Source organism: Suncus etruscus, chromosome 1 (assembly GCF_024139225.1).
Source record: "Suncus etruscus isolate mSunEtr1 chromosome 1, mSunEtr1.pri.cur, whole genome shotgun sequence".
NCBI lineage: Eukaryota > Metazoa > Chordata > Mammalia > Eulipotyphla > Soricidae > Suncus > Suncus etruscus.
The window spans coordinates 62,945,220-62,965,219 of record NC_064848.1 but is presented as its reverse complement, the minus strand read 5'-3'; the positions used below and the strand labels follow the sequence as shown (position 1 = coordinate 62,965,219).

The window sequence follows — 20,000 nt, the reverse complement described above, 5'->3', positions numbered from 1 at the left end:
GTGAACATGTGTGTATGAGCATATGTGTACGAGAACGTGTGTGCGAGTGTATTTGAGAGGATGTGTACATGTGTATGCGAGTGAGGGTGCATGCACGTGCCCTGCAGCTGTCTGGGGCAGTGGGGAGGAGGCTGGTGGTCCTGGAGACGGAGCTAGATCCACTGCCCCTCAGGCCTGCTTTGTTGTTCCAGCCATGCCTGACCACCCAGACCTGACTTGTGGTGGACACGTCCCAGGTTCTTGTTCTTCGGTTCTTTGTCCTTGAGCAGGAGCCATAGAAGTAAGCTAGGATCAAGAGTGGCTTTTGAAGGGTGTATCACCCCTATATCTTCTGCAGGGAGGGGCCCACATGCTCTGTAAGCAGTAGATTGAAAGTCTCTTCCATGGATACATGTTGGGGTGAGGATGGGGGACACAGGGAAGTATAGAGCTTGGGGGTTCAAGCATGGGAACATTGAGGTCTCCCCACCTTTTGCAGGTAAACTTGATCTCCTGGAGCTGGGAGAGGGTACATGAGGGCAGCCCAGGTATGAGGCTGTGGCCCCATGTAGAGCTGGCACAGAGTCTAGTCACTTTATGCCCACTTCCCATTCTACCCACTCTTGCTAGACCCAAAAGGTCCCTCTTGTCAATGCTCTTTGTCTTGTCCCTCCCTTTTAGGAAAGTGGCACCTGCTTCTTTTTTTGTTTGTTTGTTTTGTTTTGTTTTTGTTTTGTTTTTCGGACCACACCCGTTTGATGCTCAGGGGTTACTCCTGGCTAAGCACTCAGAAATTGCCCCTGGCTTGGGAGGACCATATGGGACGCCGGGGGATCGAACCACGGTCCTTCCTTGGCTAGCACTTGCAAGGCAGACACCTTACCTCTAGCGCCACCTCGCTGGCCCTGGCACCTGCTTCTTACTGCTTCTATGTGTCCTCAACCCCCTGAACCTCAGTCTAGGGAGTAGCTGCTATAGGGGGCCACACCAGAGCTAAGCTCACCTTTAGCGTTTCAGTTCCGGATCATCCAGGAAATATGTGCCAATGGGGACAGAAGCCACACAGAGGCCCAAAATGGCCTGGGCCAGGGCAGAGGACCAAGATGTCTGAGGCTCTGGGCACAGGGGGACATTTGTGTTCTCCCCCAAAGAATGGACCAATGGGGCACCTGGATGTTTTATGGAAGTCGGGTAAGAGGCTGGCACTTACCCTACCAAGAGAAATAAGGTTTGATGGGCAGGAAGCCAGATCAATGAGAGCTTCCACTTAATAAGGGAATAGACTGGCCTGTCCTTTGGTGGCCACAGCAAGTGCCTACCTATGGATACCAGTGGCATTTTCTGGACCTAATCTGACCTTTGGTTCCTGTTTCTCCATCTGCCACATGCAGGGAGTGAGTTTTCTGGAAGTCCCTACAGTCACCCTCAGTATCCCTCGTACAACGATTCCTGGAGGTTCCCCAATCCGGGGCTGCTTGGTGAGTACTGTCTGGTGGGTGGGTGTCCATGTGGGGATTTGATGGGATCAGCACTCTCCTTTGCCCTCCTTTCACCCTGATTGAATGTGTTGGAGAAGGGAAAATGGCACAGAAACGGGGGAAATGAGGAGGCAGGGGAATTGCTTACCTAAGAGTAAACTTAGATTTGTTTGCTTATGGGCTATGATGCCAGGCTTATTCCTGGCTCTGAGCTCAGGAATCATCCTTGAGGGGCTTGGAAGATTATATTTGGTACCAGGAACTGAACTCAAGTCAGCTGCATGCAAGGCAAATGCCCTATTTGCTGTAATATTATTTAAGTCCAAACTGATATTCCTTTAACAATGAATAAATTCAGGTGATAAACTCAAAATAAGAAGCAACAGGAGGCCAGGTCAGACCAATTGGTAGTGACAGCCCATCTGTAGAAAGACTCAGAGGCCTGGGGAGTGATTAGCAATGCCTACACAGACATCCCCAGAGAATGTCCTGTGCTGGAAAACAGGTGTCCTGTGTTGACAGAGCAGGCTGGTCCCTCTCATCTCATGCTCTCTCACCTGGTCTTAGAACTGCAGACCTCTTACTGAGGTCTGCCTGGTCTGTGAACACCATCAAGACAGTTAGGACAGACAGTGGCAAAAGGCCCTTCTCTGCCCCATGGTTAGAACAGACACATGGCATTAGCTCCAGAACTGCCCCCAGCTCTCATTCATGTGCTGAGCAGAGCTTGCAGTGGAGAAAGGGAGGACATGACAGTGGGGGTGTTGTTCTCTGTGCAGGGAGATTTTGTATCTTATAGCCCAGGCTTTGCTGCCCAGCTCCTCCCCAAGAAATTGATTCTCCTACTTCACTTCTTGGTAGATATCATTTCTAAGTATTGAGCTAAGTCTCCAGGCACCTAGTGATTTGCCTTCAACCAAGGCCTCTGAACACTGAGTTGATCCAGCCTGTCAATCTCAGGGAGCCAAATGGCCATAGTTTCCATAGATCAGGAATCTTTCAGCAGGGGTAAGGGCAGCCTGAGAGCACCACCACCCCAATGTGCCTCAAACGAGCCCTGGGCTCAGTCAGCCCCACAAGGGGTGCGGCCCAAAGGAGGCTATAGGTAGGTGTGTGTGTGTGTGTGTGTGTGTGTGTGTGTGTGTGTGTGTGGAAAGGGGGGTGTTCTTGTGATAAGGGATAACCTCCATGTTGATAGAGGTACCCATAATAACTGCACAGCCTGAGGAGACCAGTGGGGGCTATGTTTAGCCCATAGGTAGCATAAATCTATAGAAGCCTCTTTTGCTCACTTTTATCATGTCCCAAAGACTCATTTCCCTGGATATTCAAGCAGTAGAGACATGGTGGGAAGATGCTCAGGGGAAGAGCTAGAGAGGGAGTGGGGTTTCTCGTGTATGCAGAATCTTGAATGCCAGGCTTACACTTGGCAGGGTTGAGGAAGCTTGGAGCTTAGGCCAGTGAAAGCAAAAGAAGGGAAGGAGAGTATGGGCGTTTATGCTGCTCAGGCTGGAAGGGTTCTGGGTGGCATCGCCCATAATACAGGCTACATGCATGGTGTAGCAAGTGGGTTCTATACCAAGGAGTTCACATTGTTGGGTGAGGGGATTACAGGCACATGTAGCTCTGCCTCAAGATGTTTCATGCCTTTTAGGTTGACAGGCGGAGGGAGGGAGAGACCATGTGGAGGTGAGTGAGAGATTGGGGAAAGAAATCAGAACTCCATTTCTAGGTCCAAAGAGATAGTACAGTGGTTAGGGCACTTGCCCTGCACTCAGCTGACCCTTGTTCAATACTCAGCATCCCAGGTGTTCCCCTGAGCTTCACCAGGAGTAATTCCTGAGCATTGTTTGTAGTCCAATTAACAAATGAATATATTTTTAAAAAGAAGCCATTCCTATAAATGAGCAGTTGCTGATTAAGAAAACTCCTTCTGGGTGAAGGTTTCATTTTATTCTTCCCACAGCACCATAGAACACATATGATTGTTTCATGTGTGTATAAAGAGAGGAGGCTCAGAAAGATTCATTAAGTTACTTCAGGTCACACAGCATATGGTACAATAAAAAATTCAGGGGCCGGGCGGTGGCGCAAGAGGTAAGGTGCCTGCCTTGCCTGCGCTAGCCTTGGACGGACCTCGGTTCGATCCCCCGGCGTCCCATATGGTCCCCCAAGCCAGGAGCAACTTCTGAGTGCATAGCCAGGAGTAACCCCTGAGCGTTACCGGGTGTGGCCCAAAAACCAAAAAAAAAAAAAAATCAGATTCAGGTCACCCACCCACAGTTTCACCTGGGCCTCACACCCTCACTGATGGAGACAATGGCTGGAGTGTAACAGGAAAAGAGGCCATTTTTCTCTGTAGGACTGAAGGGAAACATTTGTCTGTGAGGCTTAGGACTCAGCTGGTTAACAAAATAGAAATTTATTAATAGGTATTTGGGATTCCCATAGTGTCCAAGAACACAACAAAGGCAGACTTGGGACATAAACCCAGGAATCCTTTCTCCCAAACCCCACTCCAAAACTGTGCCATCATAAATACTTCCCCCCATTTGCTGCCAGCTATACACCCTCTACTGTAGCTCTCTGCTTCAGAGTTGGCACTGCCTGCCCAGCCTAGAGTTCAAGCCTTGGCTTCCTGCCTACCTACTGCCCTGCTACAAACACTCTCAGCCCACTTACTCTGGCAGATACCTCCCAGGCCCAGGGTCAGTGCAACAGAATGTGATTGGCAGAGCCTGGCGACTCACCTGTCTCCCAGAGGGGAGGAAAATGGAACGAATACTGGCTTCAAGCTCAGAGAGGCATCTTCATGGCACAGAAGCGCTGCAAACATGGGCAGTAGTGCAGGGAACTTTGCCAGCTGTGAAGAGGAGAAATGAGCCCTGAGCTACTTAATTGTTGCCCAGGTCATCAAGAATCAGACCAACAGTGGTCTCTGCAGTAAGATGAGAGCCACGAAAGAGGGGCTGGGGAGATGGCTTGAAGGGCTGAACTACATTCATGCCAGACATGAAGCCTGGAGTTCCACCACCAGGCCTGAACCCCCAAACTGCAGGTCGTCAAAGCTACATCAGGTATTGCTGAAGTGCTCTTTAGACTCCTTTAAGAAGCATCTTCACTACTCCCTAAAACATTACCCGACAGCTTCATACAAGCAGAGCTGATTGCTTTCCAGAAGCCCACACCCTGAAATAAAGGTCCCAGGCAGGTACGGACATTGAGGATAGAATGGGGATACAGAGCCCTTTGTAAAGGAATTGGAGCACAGCGGGAAGCCTTAGTATCAGCAGTAAACGGGGCATCATAGGAATGAGGCACAGGGACTAAAGCAAGGAGAAGCCTGTTCTCAGGCTCCTGAGGTTGTGCATCTAGGCCAGGTGGCCATTTCTTACTGTAGGGTTTTGGTGTTTGGAAGATGCTGCCCAGAGTTGAGGCTTTTTTTAGGAGAAGGTGACAGCTTGGTCAGAGGAAGCCACTAGGGACTCACTAGAAGAGCTTTTGCTTCTGTTCCTTTGCCCTCCCTCAAACCCTACATGCGAGGTTCCTGCCTTTATAAATGCCCAGGCCCAGGGAGACACCCCCTACATACATGCACACATGAACAAAATGTGCATAAGCACATGTATGTTTTGTGGACATGTGCATACATACACACACGCACACACATTTGTTGATATATGATTGTACACACATGCCTGCATAGTATACTGTCAATACACACCTGTAGATATGCCAACACATGTGTTCATGCATGAATACACCCCTGTAGCTTCATACATGTGTGCACATGGCTACACATGTGTATGAGCACATCTGTTCCTCTTTGCTGAGCCCTGGCAGGATGCAGGCATCCTAGTCAGGATGTAGCACTGAACTGAGCATGCCCTGTGTGTGTATGTGTATGTGTGTGTGTGTGTGTGTTTGTGCATGTTGGGGGCTGTTTTTAACACTGTGCCTGTCCCCAGACAAGAGAACAGGAAGAGGACAGATGTCTCTGAGTCAGGACCCTCATTGGAGAAGTGATTGAGAAGGTGCAATTGTAGGTGTGGGACTGGTGTCCACACTGGCTGGAAGATCTAACAATGCCCACTCCCCATGTTGCTTTCTGAGCCATACCGCTTTCTGAGGGTGGGAGCACACAGGGTGTTGGAGTGGGGAGTGCACCTCTGGTGAGGGCTGGGTTTGGAGGTATGATGGCATTATTTGCTGAAGGACTGATCATCCAGAGCTGGTCAAAAAGCTGAGCTTTCCTGAGCTACAGCTACCGAGGCTGGAATAAAAACTCACTACAATCTCTGCTTCTCTAAACATCAAAATTAAAGTGACTTTTGGTAGAATTTAATGAAAGTTTTTTTTTTAATATTGTGGGTCATACCAGCATAATAGCAGAATTACATTGGTCTCTCCATTTCCTCTGCCTTGTGTCCTCATCTACTGAGGGACAATGCCAGTTCCCACCTGATGGAATTGCTAAAGAAGTTTCCAGAACTCCCAGCTATGATACGCTTGGGAGAGCATTCATTTCCACAGCACAGGCCCATGCTGAGCTCACAGTGCCCTCTCCCATTTCCACCGAGACCCTCCCCGCTTTGACAGATGAAAAACCTAGGCTCAGAGCCATGATGGTCAGGAAATGCTTGAGCCTGATTGGCTTGAGTCTTCAGTGATAGAGCCTGGAAGAAATGCCAGCACTCCACCCTGGCCTGCCAGCCCTCACTACTGTCTCTTAGATAACAAGTGCTCTCCTGTTCAGGCTGCAGAAGTTCACTGTGAGCCTAGAGATGAACTCCCACACCTGAGTCTAGCACAGGCCTTAAGGCTCAGAATCCTGGAGCTTTGGATACCTGATGATGGCTTGTTGAGCCTCAGTTTCCTCACCTTAAAAAGGCTAGCCTAGCCCCTCTGGTTCTAAGAAACTACTGGTATCCCTGGATTGCCCCCCCTTCATCTCTGGGGAAGAGTTTAAGCCCAAAATAATTGGGGGCCTCATCTGGAGCATTTGGTCAAAGCAGAAAGCCCTAAGACATGGGTGGGTGATGGGTGGGCAACTGGCTCTGTCTGGGGGCCACACAAAGCAGACCACATTCCACCCTTGCCCCTGCATACTCACATACCACTCATATCACTTGCAGATCTTCCCATCCTCTAAGCCCACCTCAACCTACTTCTAGTAGGGCAACACCTGGTCTGTCCAGGGCTGCTATCCAGAGGCTGACGTTTGCAGGTCCTGGTCCAGCTCTGCAACCAGCAGGGGCCAATGGGAGGCACATGGCCAGGCCATCAAAGGGTGGTGCTGGTTCATGGTGAGCTGCTGTTCATGTCCTCAACAATCCTAGCTGGGCAGATGCCTCATCCTGGGATCTAGACTGGGGACAGAGGATAGAAGTAAGGACAGCCCCAGAGAATATGAGCTCATGTTAGGGGGATCCTGGAGGAAAAGAGGAGCTGGTGGTCAGGACTCTGGGCTCTGCAGGAGGTGACAGGACAGCTGAGGTATTCTCTGCTACAAGCAGAACAAGGGCCAGGAGGCTCAGCTCCACAGCTCTGAGTGACACTGGGCACAGGAAGTTTGTGGCCACTTGGGCACGAGAGTGGGGACTCAAAGCATGAGCAGAATTTGAGGCTGGAGTTTGTGGTACAGGAAGAGTGTATGTGGGGGACTGCAAAGGTGTGTCCAGAGAGCTGGGAAAAATAAATGCAATTGGGATAAGTGGTGTCCTCTAGGCCAGGGGTGAGCAGCTATGCCCTTTTTGCCACTCAAGATGAATATTTCAGGGTTGGGGTGGGCACTCAGCCCTGGCATGCTTTGTAGTTGTTTAAGGGGCTAAAAGGAACACACAAGGCTGGGTCCCAGCAGTATATTATTATCAACTGAAGAAGCCCCAGGGCTCCAGGCCCTGACCTCAGCTCTAGGTAACTGGAGACTTTAAGCTCAGCTCTGAGCAAACACACAGTCTAGGGGACAGAGACTAGGGTGAGAGGGGATGATGACTAGGATAGGGTGCAGGAAAGAAGTGGTGAGGGTGTTAGGACTCTGGGTGACTCCCCATTCCTTCTTTGTCTCCACAGGCTCCCCGTACTATTACAGCGCCGCCCGAGGGGCTGCCCCACCCGCAGCCGCCACCGCCTATGACCGCCACTGACCCTCCTGCAGGCGGGTGCCCTGTGCTCCCACTTATATCCCTGAGAACAGCTGCTCCCAGCCCCTTGGAAGACAGCGAAAGGGATGCAACGAGACTGTCCCCCAGCATCATCACCCCACCTTGCTGAAAGCTCCTTTTTCCCTCCCCTGCAGAAATTCTGGGGTTCCATGGCTGGGCTGTTGGACTTCCAGACATGTGTCTGTTTCCAAGAGTCTTTCCACTGGGCTTCTTCCAGCAGCTACTGAGGCTCCACACACCACTGGATTCTTGTGCAGACACCCGCAGCTCCAGTCCTGTCCCTACAGTCCCCCTCTCACTCCCATATGGCCACCCCAGACCCCAGGAGGAAGACTTGCTTTTGCCTCTTCCACCCATGTAAATAGTCTTGCTCTCAAGCTCCAGTGGAGCAGACCAGCCACCCGTGATATTTCCTGCTCTCCGGATGCATCCCAGAACACTGCAGACCTGCACCTAGAGCAAGCCTCCGCCCTGCAGGGTCCTCACCCCAGGGTTTAAGTTGGGAGCTGCCGCTGGAGTGCACAGCCTACCTAACTCACTGCCACTTCTTGATGTCTTAAAGGAGTCTCACGGGGCTGGCTCTTCACCTCTCCTTCTCCCTTCTGAAGACTCCTTCCCAAGAGAAACACCTCTGGGGTGACATCTTGACTCCCCAGCCTCCATGTCCCTACCCAGTGCAGTGCCAACAACTCATCTCCTCCCCTCTCAAAGAGGACTTTTGAGGTGATGTCTCAGCATCACTGAGGTGTTGATGGCATTTGTGGACTCGGCACCCACAGGTGAGGACTCGGGTCTGAGGTGGGGCTTGAAGCTGTCCAAGCCCCCAGAGCCATGGAACCAAGAAAGTGTTCACTGAAGCAGGCCCAGCTCAAATCACAGTGGACAACCCCCCACCCAGGATACTTTCCCAACTTCCAGGAAGCCATCAAGTGGATTCTGGACCAATACATCCTGTCACTTAGACTGTCCCTGTATTGGGGACTGAAAATACCTTAGCTGCTAATCAGTGCTTTGGAAGCAGGCCCTGGACACTGCTCCAGTGGACAGCTGGGAGCAGAGGCTCTGGGCTGGGACAGCTGGCTTACTTCCACTGTGGAGAGCTACTTGAGGGTCCAGGCTACAGCTAGGGGGACCACAGTGTTTGGAGAATTTCCAGTGGGCTGGAGTGGTCAAAAAAGTGCTCTGAGGATCTAGGAGCAGGGAGGAGCTGGTGTATGAGCAGGCATGGATTTGTATGTGGGGTTTCCAGGGTCTCACTTCCTCTCACAGTCTTGCTAACTCAGCCTAGCCAGGTAAAGGTCCCATCCAAATGGGAACTGAACTGCAGAGAGAACTAACTCAGCTTTCCTACCACTTGCTGTTCACCAGGAGAGCAGAGAGAGCCCCTGAGGAGATCAGGCTTCTGATGTATTTTCTGGACCACCTCTCCATCTTGCTGAGGGAACCATAGATAAGGCCCTGTGCTCTGCCCTGCTGAGTCCCAGCCACCCAGAGGGTTCTCCTCCCACCTTGGCTGCACTCTACTGTCCTTCCCTCTGTCTCAGGGAGCAGGAAACTAGGAAAAGGGCTGTCCTGGAATGCCCTCTACTTCTGAGCAAGCCAAAACTCATGGGCACCTGTGTCCTGCTTATACTTAGGCCAAATAGGAAATGAGAACACGCAGAGGGTTGGACATTAGCCTGGAGTGAGAACATCTGGAGTTTCCCTCCAGGGAAACAGGCCCAGCATGGGGGAGCCTGGATCCCACCATGTAGGCAGGAGACCCAGCTGACCTCCTCTGGCCAACAACCATTTCCCCAAACCCCTTATAGGACAGGTAAAAGAGGAAACAGGCTCAGCAAGCCCCGGGTGTGGCTGGCAGACATAGGGTAGACCTGAGACTAGGCGCCATGATCAGGGGCACATGCCAGGCCTGTTCCTGGCAGAGGAAGGGAGGGGACTGTTGGCAAGGGAAAGGCAGGAGAGGGTTTGGCCTTGCAGCCTGGGGCAGTTAGAACTGGAAGGGGGAAAGCCCTTCTCCCAGGCTGGAGATGGAGCTAGAGAGCTCACAGCAGGCTCAGCACCCTCTACCTGCCCTCCAAAAACTAGCTCCATAAAGAAGGGCATTAGCTTGAGGAAGCAACCAGGTCTAGAGCCTGGTCGTTGCACCACAGTCCCCACCTGCCAGACAAGCCTGTAGGTGTGTTATCTGCAGCCCCCAAGCCCTGTGGGATGCCATGGGGTCTTAGGTCAGAGCAGTCTTCCTTCAAATACCCACAGCTCTGGGTCATGTTCCCCTGGCATTTCAGGCTCTTAGGGAAAGGCCAGCCTACCCACTGAACCCCCTCCTGCTCTCCATATGCTTTCTCCTCTTGTCCCTGAATGAGCTTCCTCTCTCTTTGTCCCCCTGCACTCCCCTGAGGCCTCAAGAGGAGAGTGCACATAAGCACAAGTGCACATAAGGCACCCACATCCCCACACGCATCCCTGCTCTCTCCAAGTTTTAGCTACTCGGGGCTCAGAGAGTTGGAAATGACAGATACCAGATCCAGAGGTAGAGGCCCTGGGCAATGCTCCAGGAACTTTAAGTCCCGAGTTCTAGCTCTGACTTTTTTTTTTATAAAGGATATTGTGAATTTTATGGAGGAAAAAAGTTCCCTACCTGGAGTCTATCTCCAACATAGAAGAATGTTCAGCCTCTCAAACTCAGTCTCCCTCCTGTAGGCACCTGACCTAGGGTGGGCCCCTTCCAACCTGACACATATGTGGTGCTTGGCATCCACATGCCCATTTTACAGATGGAGAAGTCGAGATTTGGACTCTGTGACAAGGTAGCAGTGAGGTCAAGTCTCAGCTTCCTGCCCAACCCTCCCACTCTCCACCACCCACATTGTGGTTACAGGAAAGGAGGGCTTAGACTCCTAGAACCCCCACTTTCAGACCAGGAGTTGTTCCCACATAATTAAATCAGCCCTGAAAGCCTACATAGTTTGTGTTTATAGTTGTCCCACCCCCTCAACACTTCTGAGTCTCCTTCCCTGCTGTGCCCAAGGCTCAGAGATGGGCTCTGATCACCAGTTGCCCTGAGCCATCTCTACTCTTCCCTTTATCTTTTCCTATCCCTTGTGGAACAGACTTGGCCCCAGTAGGACAATATGGGGGAATTCCCCAAACCCAGGCCATGGGGGAGCCTACAGTGCTAGGAGGTGCAAATTACACCATCTCTGGGGGAGCTCAGACAAGCTGCTCCAGGGACAGATAGGTAGGGGTCCTGTGCCACTGAGGCAGGATAGCAGGCAGTATGGCTATTGGACTCCAGATGCCCGGCTGGGTCATTTCCTTCAACAGAATTTCCTTGTGGAGACTGGAAATGCTGTCAGCAACAAAACCAGGTCTTCAGGCTGGATTGTTCCCCTAGCCAGCAGCTAACAATCTTTGTCCCATGCTTCTTTACTTACCCATCATTGCAAATATGGGGGCCATGGAAGCCCAGAGACAAGAAAAACGCAATTCAAGTTGTTTGATGGATCAGGCACCATCAAAATCAGGCACCCTTATTCCTCCCGCCCCCATGCCAACTCTTTCATCCTGACAGGTTCTTATATAGTTGGGCTGGGAAGATGAGTGAGAAAGAACATTGGAGGGATAGTTTTGGTGGCCAGCTGTTAAATTACTTAGAATGAAAATAAGTAGTTCTGATGGGCTCTTTGGCATATCTTAGGGACCTAAGAACTGAGGGGTGCAGGCCCTTTATGACAAGTTGTGGTCCCTGGCTTCAGCTCCCTGCTTCTGGATTCTACTGCAGTGAGAGAATTGAGTTCCAAGCCATGGGGTGCAAGTGTTGAAATAAACAGAACACTCCTGACAAATGCTGAGATGTCTGAGCCAGAGCACCCTCATCTTCTCATTTTCTCCCTCCTCACCCCCCAGATCCCTCTAGACCAGAGCAGGGCAGCTTGCAGTCAGCTCCTATTGGCTCTGCTTGGGGAGGCCACTGGCCCTGTCACCCTCCTGAAGCCTGCCTCTGATGGTGCCAGCCACATACCCCAGTGCTGCTGGGAATTTATTCCTTTCATTCTTTGGGCCTTTGTGAGGTCCAAGGTGAGTGCATCCCTGAAAAGGTAACAAAGCACATTATTGAGAGTTGGACAGTCAGGCCATGATTCAGCCTCATATTTGCTCCCTACTCCTGGTGCCCCCTGCTGCCCCTTGTCCTTTGAGGTCCCTATCCCTCAGGATTCCCTTTTGCATATTCATGGGGGAACCTTGGTGTTGATCTCCACTTCCCACTGTCGCCTCTGGACTGGTGGCCAGTTCCCAGGGGGCAGCTGCAGGGCAGGGAAGTCCCTTTCACACCACCTGCTCCCCTGATGCTGAGAGGGGGGTGGTGGCTGCTGGCAGATCTGGCAGACAAGAGCCTTTCTTGCATTCACTCTCAGTTCTCAGCCCTGGGAGCTTGTTCTGGCCTCTGGCCTCCCAGGATTGAAAGCAACACATCACTGCCATCCTAGAGTTTCAGTCTACATGTTCCCATGGTCTCAGTCAGCTCATTTCTGAGCTGGGGGTACACATCCCACACCCCCACGATAGACTTCTCTCCACCTCTTAGACCCCTGGACAGCACCAGAAGACATTGGAGCTGCTGGTTTCAGGAGGGTGTACCTGAGTCCTCAAATGGAGCTGGTCTCAGGGACAACATGCAGGACTGAGTCCTCAGCTGGGGCCGTGCTGAGCAGGGTGGGGAGAGAAGAGCAAGGGAGGGTTATTTGGGCTGCATGCCCCATCCCCTGGTCTGGCCAGCTATAGACTCCCCGACTTAGACTTACCTGCAGCCATACCCACCCCAAGCCCTAGTCACCCTCCTCCCCCAAATCACCAGGACTGTGGCCACATCCCTTGTCCTCCAAAAGCACCATTTGGAATAAGTGATTTTTGGAGGATGAATTTTTTGCTTCACAAATGTTGCATTGGCCTTGGAGTGGAACCGAAAGGAAAGCATTTAATGGCTTCCTTGTTTTCAAGCATGAATACATTTTAATGAAACTATTTTATTGTATTTGAAAAACAGAGAGTTGAACATTCCAGCCAATCGATGGCCCATTAATTACTATAGAGCTAGGAAAGAGAATAAGTCCGGAGTCTATTGTAAACACCCTGCCAAGCTCACAGCCTCCCATGAAGTCTGGCCTTCCCCTGCCACACATGCACCTGTGAGCATGACCACACACACACACACACACACACACACACACACACACACACACACACACACATTCATATGCACACATATACACTCACCCGGCGCCTCAGACATACTTGAAACTCAGCAAGTTCTGAGTGTCCCCCATGCCAATTCTTGCCTGTTCTCACCTTTGGTCAGAGAAGGTAAGCAGATCCAGCAGCAGCCCAAACGGGGGGTCAGAAGGATGCCAGCTAGTCCCAGAGCCCCCAGTCCAATGTGTGGATTGGACCCTGAGGACCCCCCACTTCTGGGCCTCTACATGGGGCTGAGGGTGGAAATGTGACTTGGGTTCGGCCTGCCTTGCTGGAAGATGCTGCCCTGGTCTTTCTCCCTCCTGTGGCCTTTGGACATTGAGAATTTGTAGAAACTCAGATAATATTGCGAACAAATGCTTTTGCCAAGAAGACACGGAGTTCTTGCTTTTTCATTCTCTGAGACAGTTGACTTTGTCTTAGGGACCGACCTTCCAGCATCAAAGAAATACGTATCTACTGTACCCGCCAAAGTTTGTGATGCCTGAATAGACGCTTCCTTGTAAAAAATACAAAACAAAACAAAACAAAAAATGACAAAAAAGAGAAAACAACAAAAAAAATAAGCCACAATTGAATTGCCTTTGAAAGTGGGAGATGATCTGTGTCTCCAACAGATTGAGGGGGAAAAAAAGCTTCTTAAAAATGTGTATGTTTTGTATTCTTTTTTTCTAGTAGAAAAGAACTGACTTGAAACATTGGTGGTTTTTCCCTTAGTGATGTGTGTTGCTTTTGTGTGTAATACTATTTGAATGTAATTACAGCAGTGCCAATTTGCCAAAGATGTTGGACATATTTTTCTTTTCTTGGGAGTCGGGCAGGGGCTAGGGTGGGTGGGACTTGGGAGAAAATAGGGCTGGGACTTTGGTTTAATTTTTTTTAACTTTCTTTTTCTCGTCAAATCTGGATTTGTGGTTTTATTCTAAGTTAAATGGTTGACTGCAAGATTTTTATTTTAGATTAGTTGGAGAAACTTGCAATAAGATTGGCGTAGTTTCAATATCTGTGTGTCTTTTCATGAGTGACTGTTACTTGTGAAGAATTGATTTTATGTAACCTTTATGTGAGATAATTATTTGTAAATATTTGCCATAATTTTATTGGTTCCTAAAATAAAAGTAATTTTTTAAGTTCAGAAAGAATTTGAGAGTCGTATCTGTGTGTGTGCTATATGAAATATGTATGTAGCATGCGTGAAGGTATATGTGTGTATATATGAATGTGGATGTGTGGGGAGAGTGTTGTGCCTGTCAGCATCTATGAATGTTTGTGAAAATGTGTGTGAATACAGTCCTGTGAGTGTATAGGTGTGAATGTGTGTTGTATATGTGTGGAGTTTGTGTGTGACCATCTGTGAGTGTGTGTGGTCTATATAAATGTATCTTGGAGTACACATGTAAACATGTGTAAGCATCTCTGTGAGCATGTGTGTGTGAGACAGTGTGTGTTAGCAGCTTCCGTGCTGTGCTCAGTGGTCCTGGGGCCACTACCATCATCATTCTCCTCCAACCAGGAGGGACAACTCACTACTAAGGCCCAAGGATATAGTTCCGCTCCAGTCCTGCAAGTGCTGGGAACCTCCAGGGCCATCTAGTGCTTAGGGACCTCTGGGGCCACACCTGGTGGTTCCTGGGGGGGGGCATGTGGTATCAGATTTGAACCTGAGATCCTGTGAAAGCAAAGCAGGTACCCTAAGCTCAGAGCTAACCCCACCCCAATCCCAATCCTGTTTATTTCCTGCAATCTCAGTGGTGGTCTTTGGCCACTTAAACAAAACTACATGGATGGCCAGAGAGAGAGAGAGCACAGTGTAGGCCATTTGCCTTGTACTCGGCTGACCCAGGACGGACCCAGGTTCGATCCCTGGCATCCTATATGGTCCCCAAGCCTGCCAAGAGCGATTTCTAAGTGCAGAGCAAGGAATAATCCCTGAGCACTGCTGCCTGGTGTGGCAAAACAAAACAAAACGCCAAAAAAAAAACTATACATGGAATGCAGGGAGGGATTTTAGTGACTTTCCTTCCAAAGCTGGCTCAAAATGAATTAGTGCTTTTTATCCTTCACAAGAAAATTGACCCTTTTTACTTGAGTTTGACTTAAACACAAAGTAGTATTTGTACACATTCTGATTTATAATGCTGTACACCTGAAACCTATATATAATATTATAAGCCACCACTGTAAGAAATATTTAGATGAATTGAGATTTCAGAATAAGAGTATCATAGGGAACAGGGAGAAAATGCAAAAGGCAGAACACACGCAAGACCCTGAATTTGATCTCTAACACCAAGGAACACCCCTAACACCCTTGGATGTGCCCTGGAGGTACTCAATCATCATCAAGTCTAGGGAGCTCCTGAATTGTTAACCTCACACATGACTCTCCCTAGAAGTGATATCTGCAAGTGCTGCTGGGTGCAATCTCTTTAAAAAACAAACAAATGTCTTCATGATCCATTCATCCATTGTTGGACACCTAGGTTGAGTCCAAATCTTAGCTATTGTACTAAGTGCTGCAAAATTTTTGTAAATCACAGTGCTTTAATAACATTTCTTAAAGTACAAAGAATATCTTAAATACAAATTTGCAGTTTAAACTTCTTTCCAAAATAAAATTTAAACCAAGAATGAAATTTTTATCACTATATGCTATTATGATTTTTAAACACATATTAAACAAACAAACCTGTGGAGCTAGAATTATAAGCTAAGTATGAGCCTGGGGCTCCAGGAAGACAGAGTCCTGGTCTCCAGAGTTCTACAGGGAGCAGTGGTTGAACCCAACCAACCCTATCTTTATTCCTGGTACAGATTTTCCCCAACTAGGCCACGTTGGCTGGGTTATGTAATCTCAACTTGAACACCAAAATCACCAGTGACATAAATCTTCCCTCATTCATTCACCCACTCAGCAAATAGGGTTCCAGCATCTACTCTGTCCCCAGTGTTGGGGACAAAGCGGCACTAAGGTAAGCAAGGACCATGATGACACTTCACACTCTAGTGGACTCTCAGGAGTAATAAAATGACACACAACTAACGTTGCCTCATAAAACTGCCTGGGATTGAAGGTGTCTGTGGGGGAGGGTATGGACACAGAGTACAGGGGTTAAGGCACATGCCATGCACATGCCTGACCCAGGTTTAATCCCCTACCACTGCACAGGGCACCCTCCACCCTTGCTTAGAGAGATCCCTGAGCACTATGAAGTGTGGCCTGAAAACCTATAGATAAATCAGGTGGGTTGTACAGGTGTCTCAGTCATAGAGCACACACTTCAAATGTGTGAGGCCCTCGGTTCAGTTTCCAGAACACACACACACACACACACACACACACACACACATATACACATATACACCCCAAATAAAAATAAAATTTCTGAATCTTGCCCTTATGCCTCCAATCTGCTCAGGAGACCTTGTCTGTGGACTCCAAGGCCAGAGCTCCCCCACTCTATCTGTGGGAGATCAGACTCACTGCCCCTCTGCCATCAGAGCACAAAGTTTGGGCTGCCAGGGGGTCCAGAGGTGGCTCTTCATCAGGGCCAGGGCAGCTGCAGCCCCGAGTCCTATCCCTGCTGGGTGGTGTCAGTCTGTGAGGGCAGCCGGGACCTGCTGCGGCCCTAGGCACAGTGTGTGTGCAGTGCAGTAATTGCCAGAGATGGAGTGGGCGAGTGACCGCGGTGGGCTGTGACTCATTCATATTTAATAAAGCTAGCTACACAGCCGCCATTCATTTTGGCAATGGAGAGTGACGAAGGTGATTCCTGAGGGAGACAAAGGCGCTGCCCCAGCTCCTCCACTTCCTGGCATTCGTGACAGAGCGGCACCAACTTCCAAGAGAAGTGGCCATGCTTTGGCATTGAAACTTGGACCCCGTACCTCTAAGAAGGGGTGTGATGGGGCAGGCACTTTTTTGAGGTGCCCCTGTTTGAGAGTTGCTGGAACTCGGGCCTGTGCTCCTCAGATATGGGCTGCCAGATCCCTCCCATCTGGGGGATGGAAATGCCAACCTGGCAGGCACCGAGGCAGCCACCAACTACCCTCCCCAGCTACCCTCCCAAGAACCCCAGAGAGCAGAGCAGATGCAAAGATCAGACCTAAAGCCTATATTCATTCATTAATCCACCTCTGGTGCAACACTCTTCCTAGGTACTGCGTGATGAGGTGACCTTGTTGCAGATGTGGGAGATGGTGATGAAAAGAGGAATTAGGGCTCCAAATTGGGCTCTGCTGGGGCTCAGGCTGTGCTCTAGCACTTGTCAGTTTGCTGCCATTAACAGTCTTAATTTTCAGAACCCTTAGCTTCCTCCAGTCAACAGAACACATCTCTTCACAGTCAGTGATTCCAAGGGTGAAAGATTTCATGAATGGTGGCCCATGGCTTGAGAATAGGGGTCAATGGATAGGAGGAGGGAACTTGGGAAGGAATCAGGGTCAGAAGAGGGGTCATAGAATAAAGATAGTTAAACAATAGTGCTTTGTAGGGTGTGGCAAGAACATATAAGAATCTTCCCAAGACTCCGAATGCCAGGATTTCTTGGTGTGTTTGCCTGGTATGTTGGGGGCTCTGGGCAGGACAGCTAGCCATAGGACCCCTGGGCTGACCACTTAGTCCAGGGGAACAAGATTCCCCCCACACCAGGCTGGTCTTCAGGGCCACGCCTGGTTAATCGGGCCCTGGGGGGAGGGGGTGAGAAATTCCTCCCTAGGCATCCAAAAACTACAGAGGCTCGGCTGGGTTCAGAACACTCCACATGCCAGGATTTCGTGGGCTTTTGACTGGTATGTTGGGGGCTCTGGGCAGGACAGCTAGCCATAGGACCCCTGGGCTGACCACTTAGTCCAGGCGAGCATGATTCCCCCCACACCAGGCGGGTCTTCAGGGCCACGCCTGGTTAATCCGGCCCTGGGAGGAGGGGGTGAGAAATTCCTTCCTAGGCATCCAAAAACTACAGAGGCTTGGCTGGGCTCAGAACACTCCGAATGCCAGGATTTCTTGGTGTGTTTGCCTGGTATGTTGGGGGCTCTGGGCAGGACAGCTAGCCATAGGACCCCTGGGCTGACCACTTAGTCCAGGGGAACAAGATTCCCCCCACACCAGGCGGGTCTTCAGGGCCACGCCTGGTTAATCGGGCCCTGGGGGGAGGGGGTGAGAAATTCCTCCCTAGGCATCCAAAAACTACAGAACCGCGCGGGGGCGTGAGTACTTTATGTACTTTATGTACTTCATGTATTCAGAATATTCCTTATCCATATGTTATGTTTTCCGTATACAGAATGTTTATTTTGTATTCTCCACTTTCCCACACCCCTACAAAGCTCTTTTTTACTCCTTAACTCTCTAACCCCCTCTCAAACATCACTAACCTACTTTACTCTTTTTAACTTCAGTAGTGTACAATCCTAATCACAGTCCAAAGCTGTGCATTTTGTGTGACAACCCCAAACTGTTTCAAGATACATAAAATGGACACGTATTTCTTTAGACTATTTTGTGTTTTTTCTCTTACAGCTATAATTCTTACTAAATGTTGTCTTATACAGTGATGATTCTAACCACTTTTTATCTTCTCTTTTTGAGCTGTTTAACAAGGAATTTTGGTGGAAGAGTCCCCCAGTTTAATGCTTATGATTGAACCATGTCTTGGGAATCATTGTAATTGTTCTTATGGCCCCTATATGCGCCAATAACACCATGTGGCATTGCTTCTTATTTGCATAGGCACATTAAAATGGGAAAATAGTATAAATACAAATAAGATCCTATTTAATAGAGATTGGAACACACAAATCTTGTAGTGCAAAGGGACCTTACACCCTGAACATTGACATAATGACCTGGCACAGACCTCAGAAGAAAGGGCATACTCCGTTCTCCCCTGAACCAGGAAAGCCATACACGAAACATCCAGGCTGGTCTATAACATCACCTGGAAGCAATCCTCTACCACGGAAGACCTACACTGCTCAGACTTCGACCTGCTCAAAAGATACTTCCCTTAACACTGAGAAGACTTAACAACAACAACGACCTGCTTACAGGACAGGGCTCCCTGCATTGCCCTTTGATTGTGAGGTGTAAGGAGAGGATGCTCCACATCCTGACTTCAATGTAAGATATGCAGATTCCAGGATCTTTAATACAGAAACATGATACCAACAACAGAGACTGTGTGAAAAATAAAAGTGTGTTGGCACTACAGACAATGTATTGGATTGGACGATCTAGCTTGCCTGAAGCCTAGACTTGGTCTTATGCCAGGAAACTTTAGGGGTCGGGTCTCTTTGTACTTAGGCCAGGGTTATTTCTTTCCATGTCCCTCATATTTTGGTGGGCCTATGCAAACAACAATTGCCACTCTAGTGCCATTTTTACTGTGCTCCTTTGACTCTAATCTTTAAAAAGAACTCACTTAAAATTTGAGGTTAACGTAAGCTAATATGCATGTATATGGAAATGTAAGAAAATACTATGCCTGTAATGTTTAAGGAGTTACGTAAGTTTTATGGCTTTAGATTGCTTTGTGTACTGTTAAGAAATATTATAATGTGTTACAATCTGGGGACTTAAGGGACAAAGTAATTGTACATGGATTCTGTCTTATTTATCTTAATGTTCTTTGGCTGAAATTTCAAAGTTAAGATATCAGCAAGGGGACTTCTGAGAATTATGTTATGGGTGATTGTCCTTCCACTGTAACTTTACCTTGTCCTCTTTCTTTGCACCCTTGTTCTCATAATTAAAAATAAAAATTAAAAAAAAAAGAATCTTCCCAAGGGGCTAGAGTGGGTAGGATACTTGCCTTGCATGCAACCAATCCGGGTTTGATCCCCATCATCCTATATGAGCCTCTGAGCACTGCCAAGTATGATTCCTGAGCTCAGTGTCAGAAATAAACCCTAATCACCACCGGGTATGGTCCCAACACAAATTAAAAGAGAATCTTTCTAAAGGGAGAAAACAAGCTTTGCCTTCTTTTTTTTTTTAATTTTTATTTTGACCATATTATAGGCTTACATATCTTTCACAGTAGTATTTTAGGTACATATTAACATTGAATCAGGGGAATACTCATCACCAAATTTGTCCTCCTCCCAACCCCATTCCCTTCCTGCA

The 20,000-nt window shown here is 48.9% G+C and overlaps 1 protein-coding gene across 1 annotated transcript in view; it reads left to right on the top strand.

Annotated features, from left to right (window-relative positions):
- PAX5 (paired box 5) overlaps positions 1–7,603 on the top strand; it is a 182,891-nt gene extending 175,288 nt beyond the window's left edge. The window contains exons 9-10 of the mRNA XM_049773776.1: positions 1,371–1,457; positions 7,530–7,603. Coding sequence (XP_049629733.1) covers positions 1,371–1,457; positions 7,530–7,603 — 161 coding nt within the window. The remainder of the gene's footprint in view (positions 1–1,370; positions 1,458–7,529) is intronic.
- Positions 7,604–20,000: the final 12,397 nt, after the last annotated feature.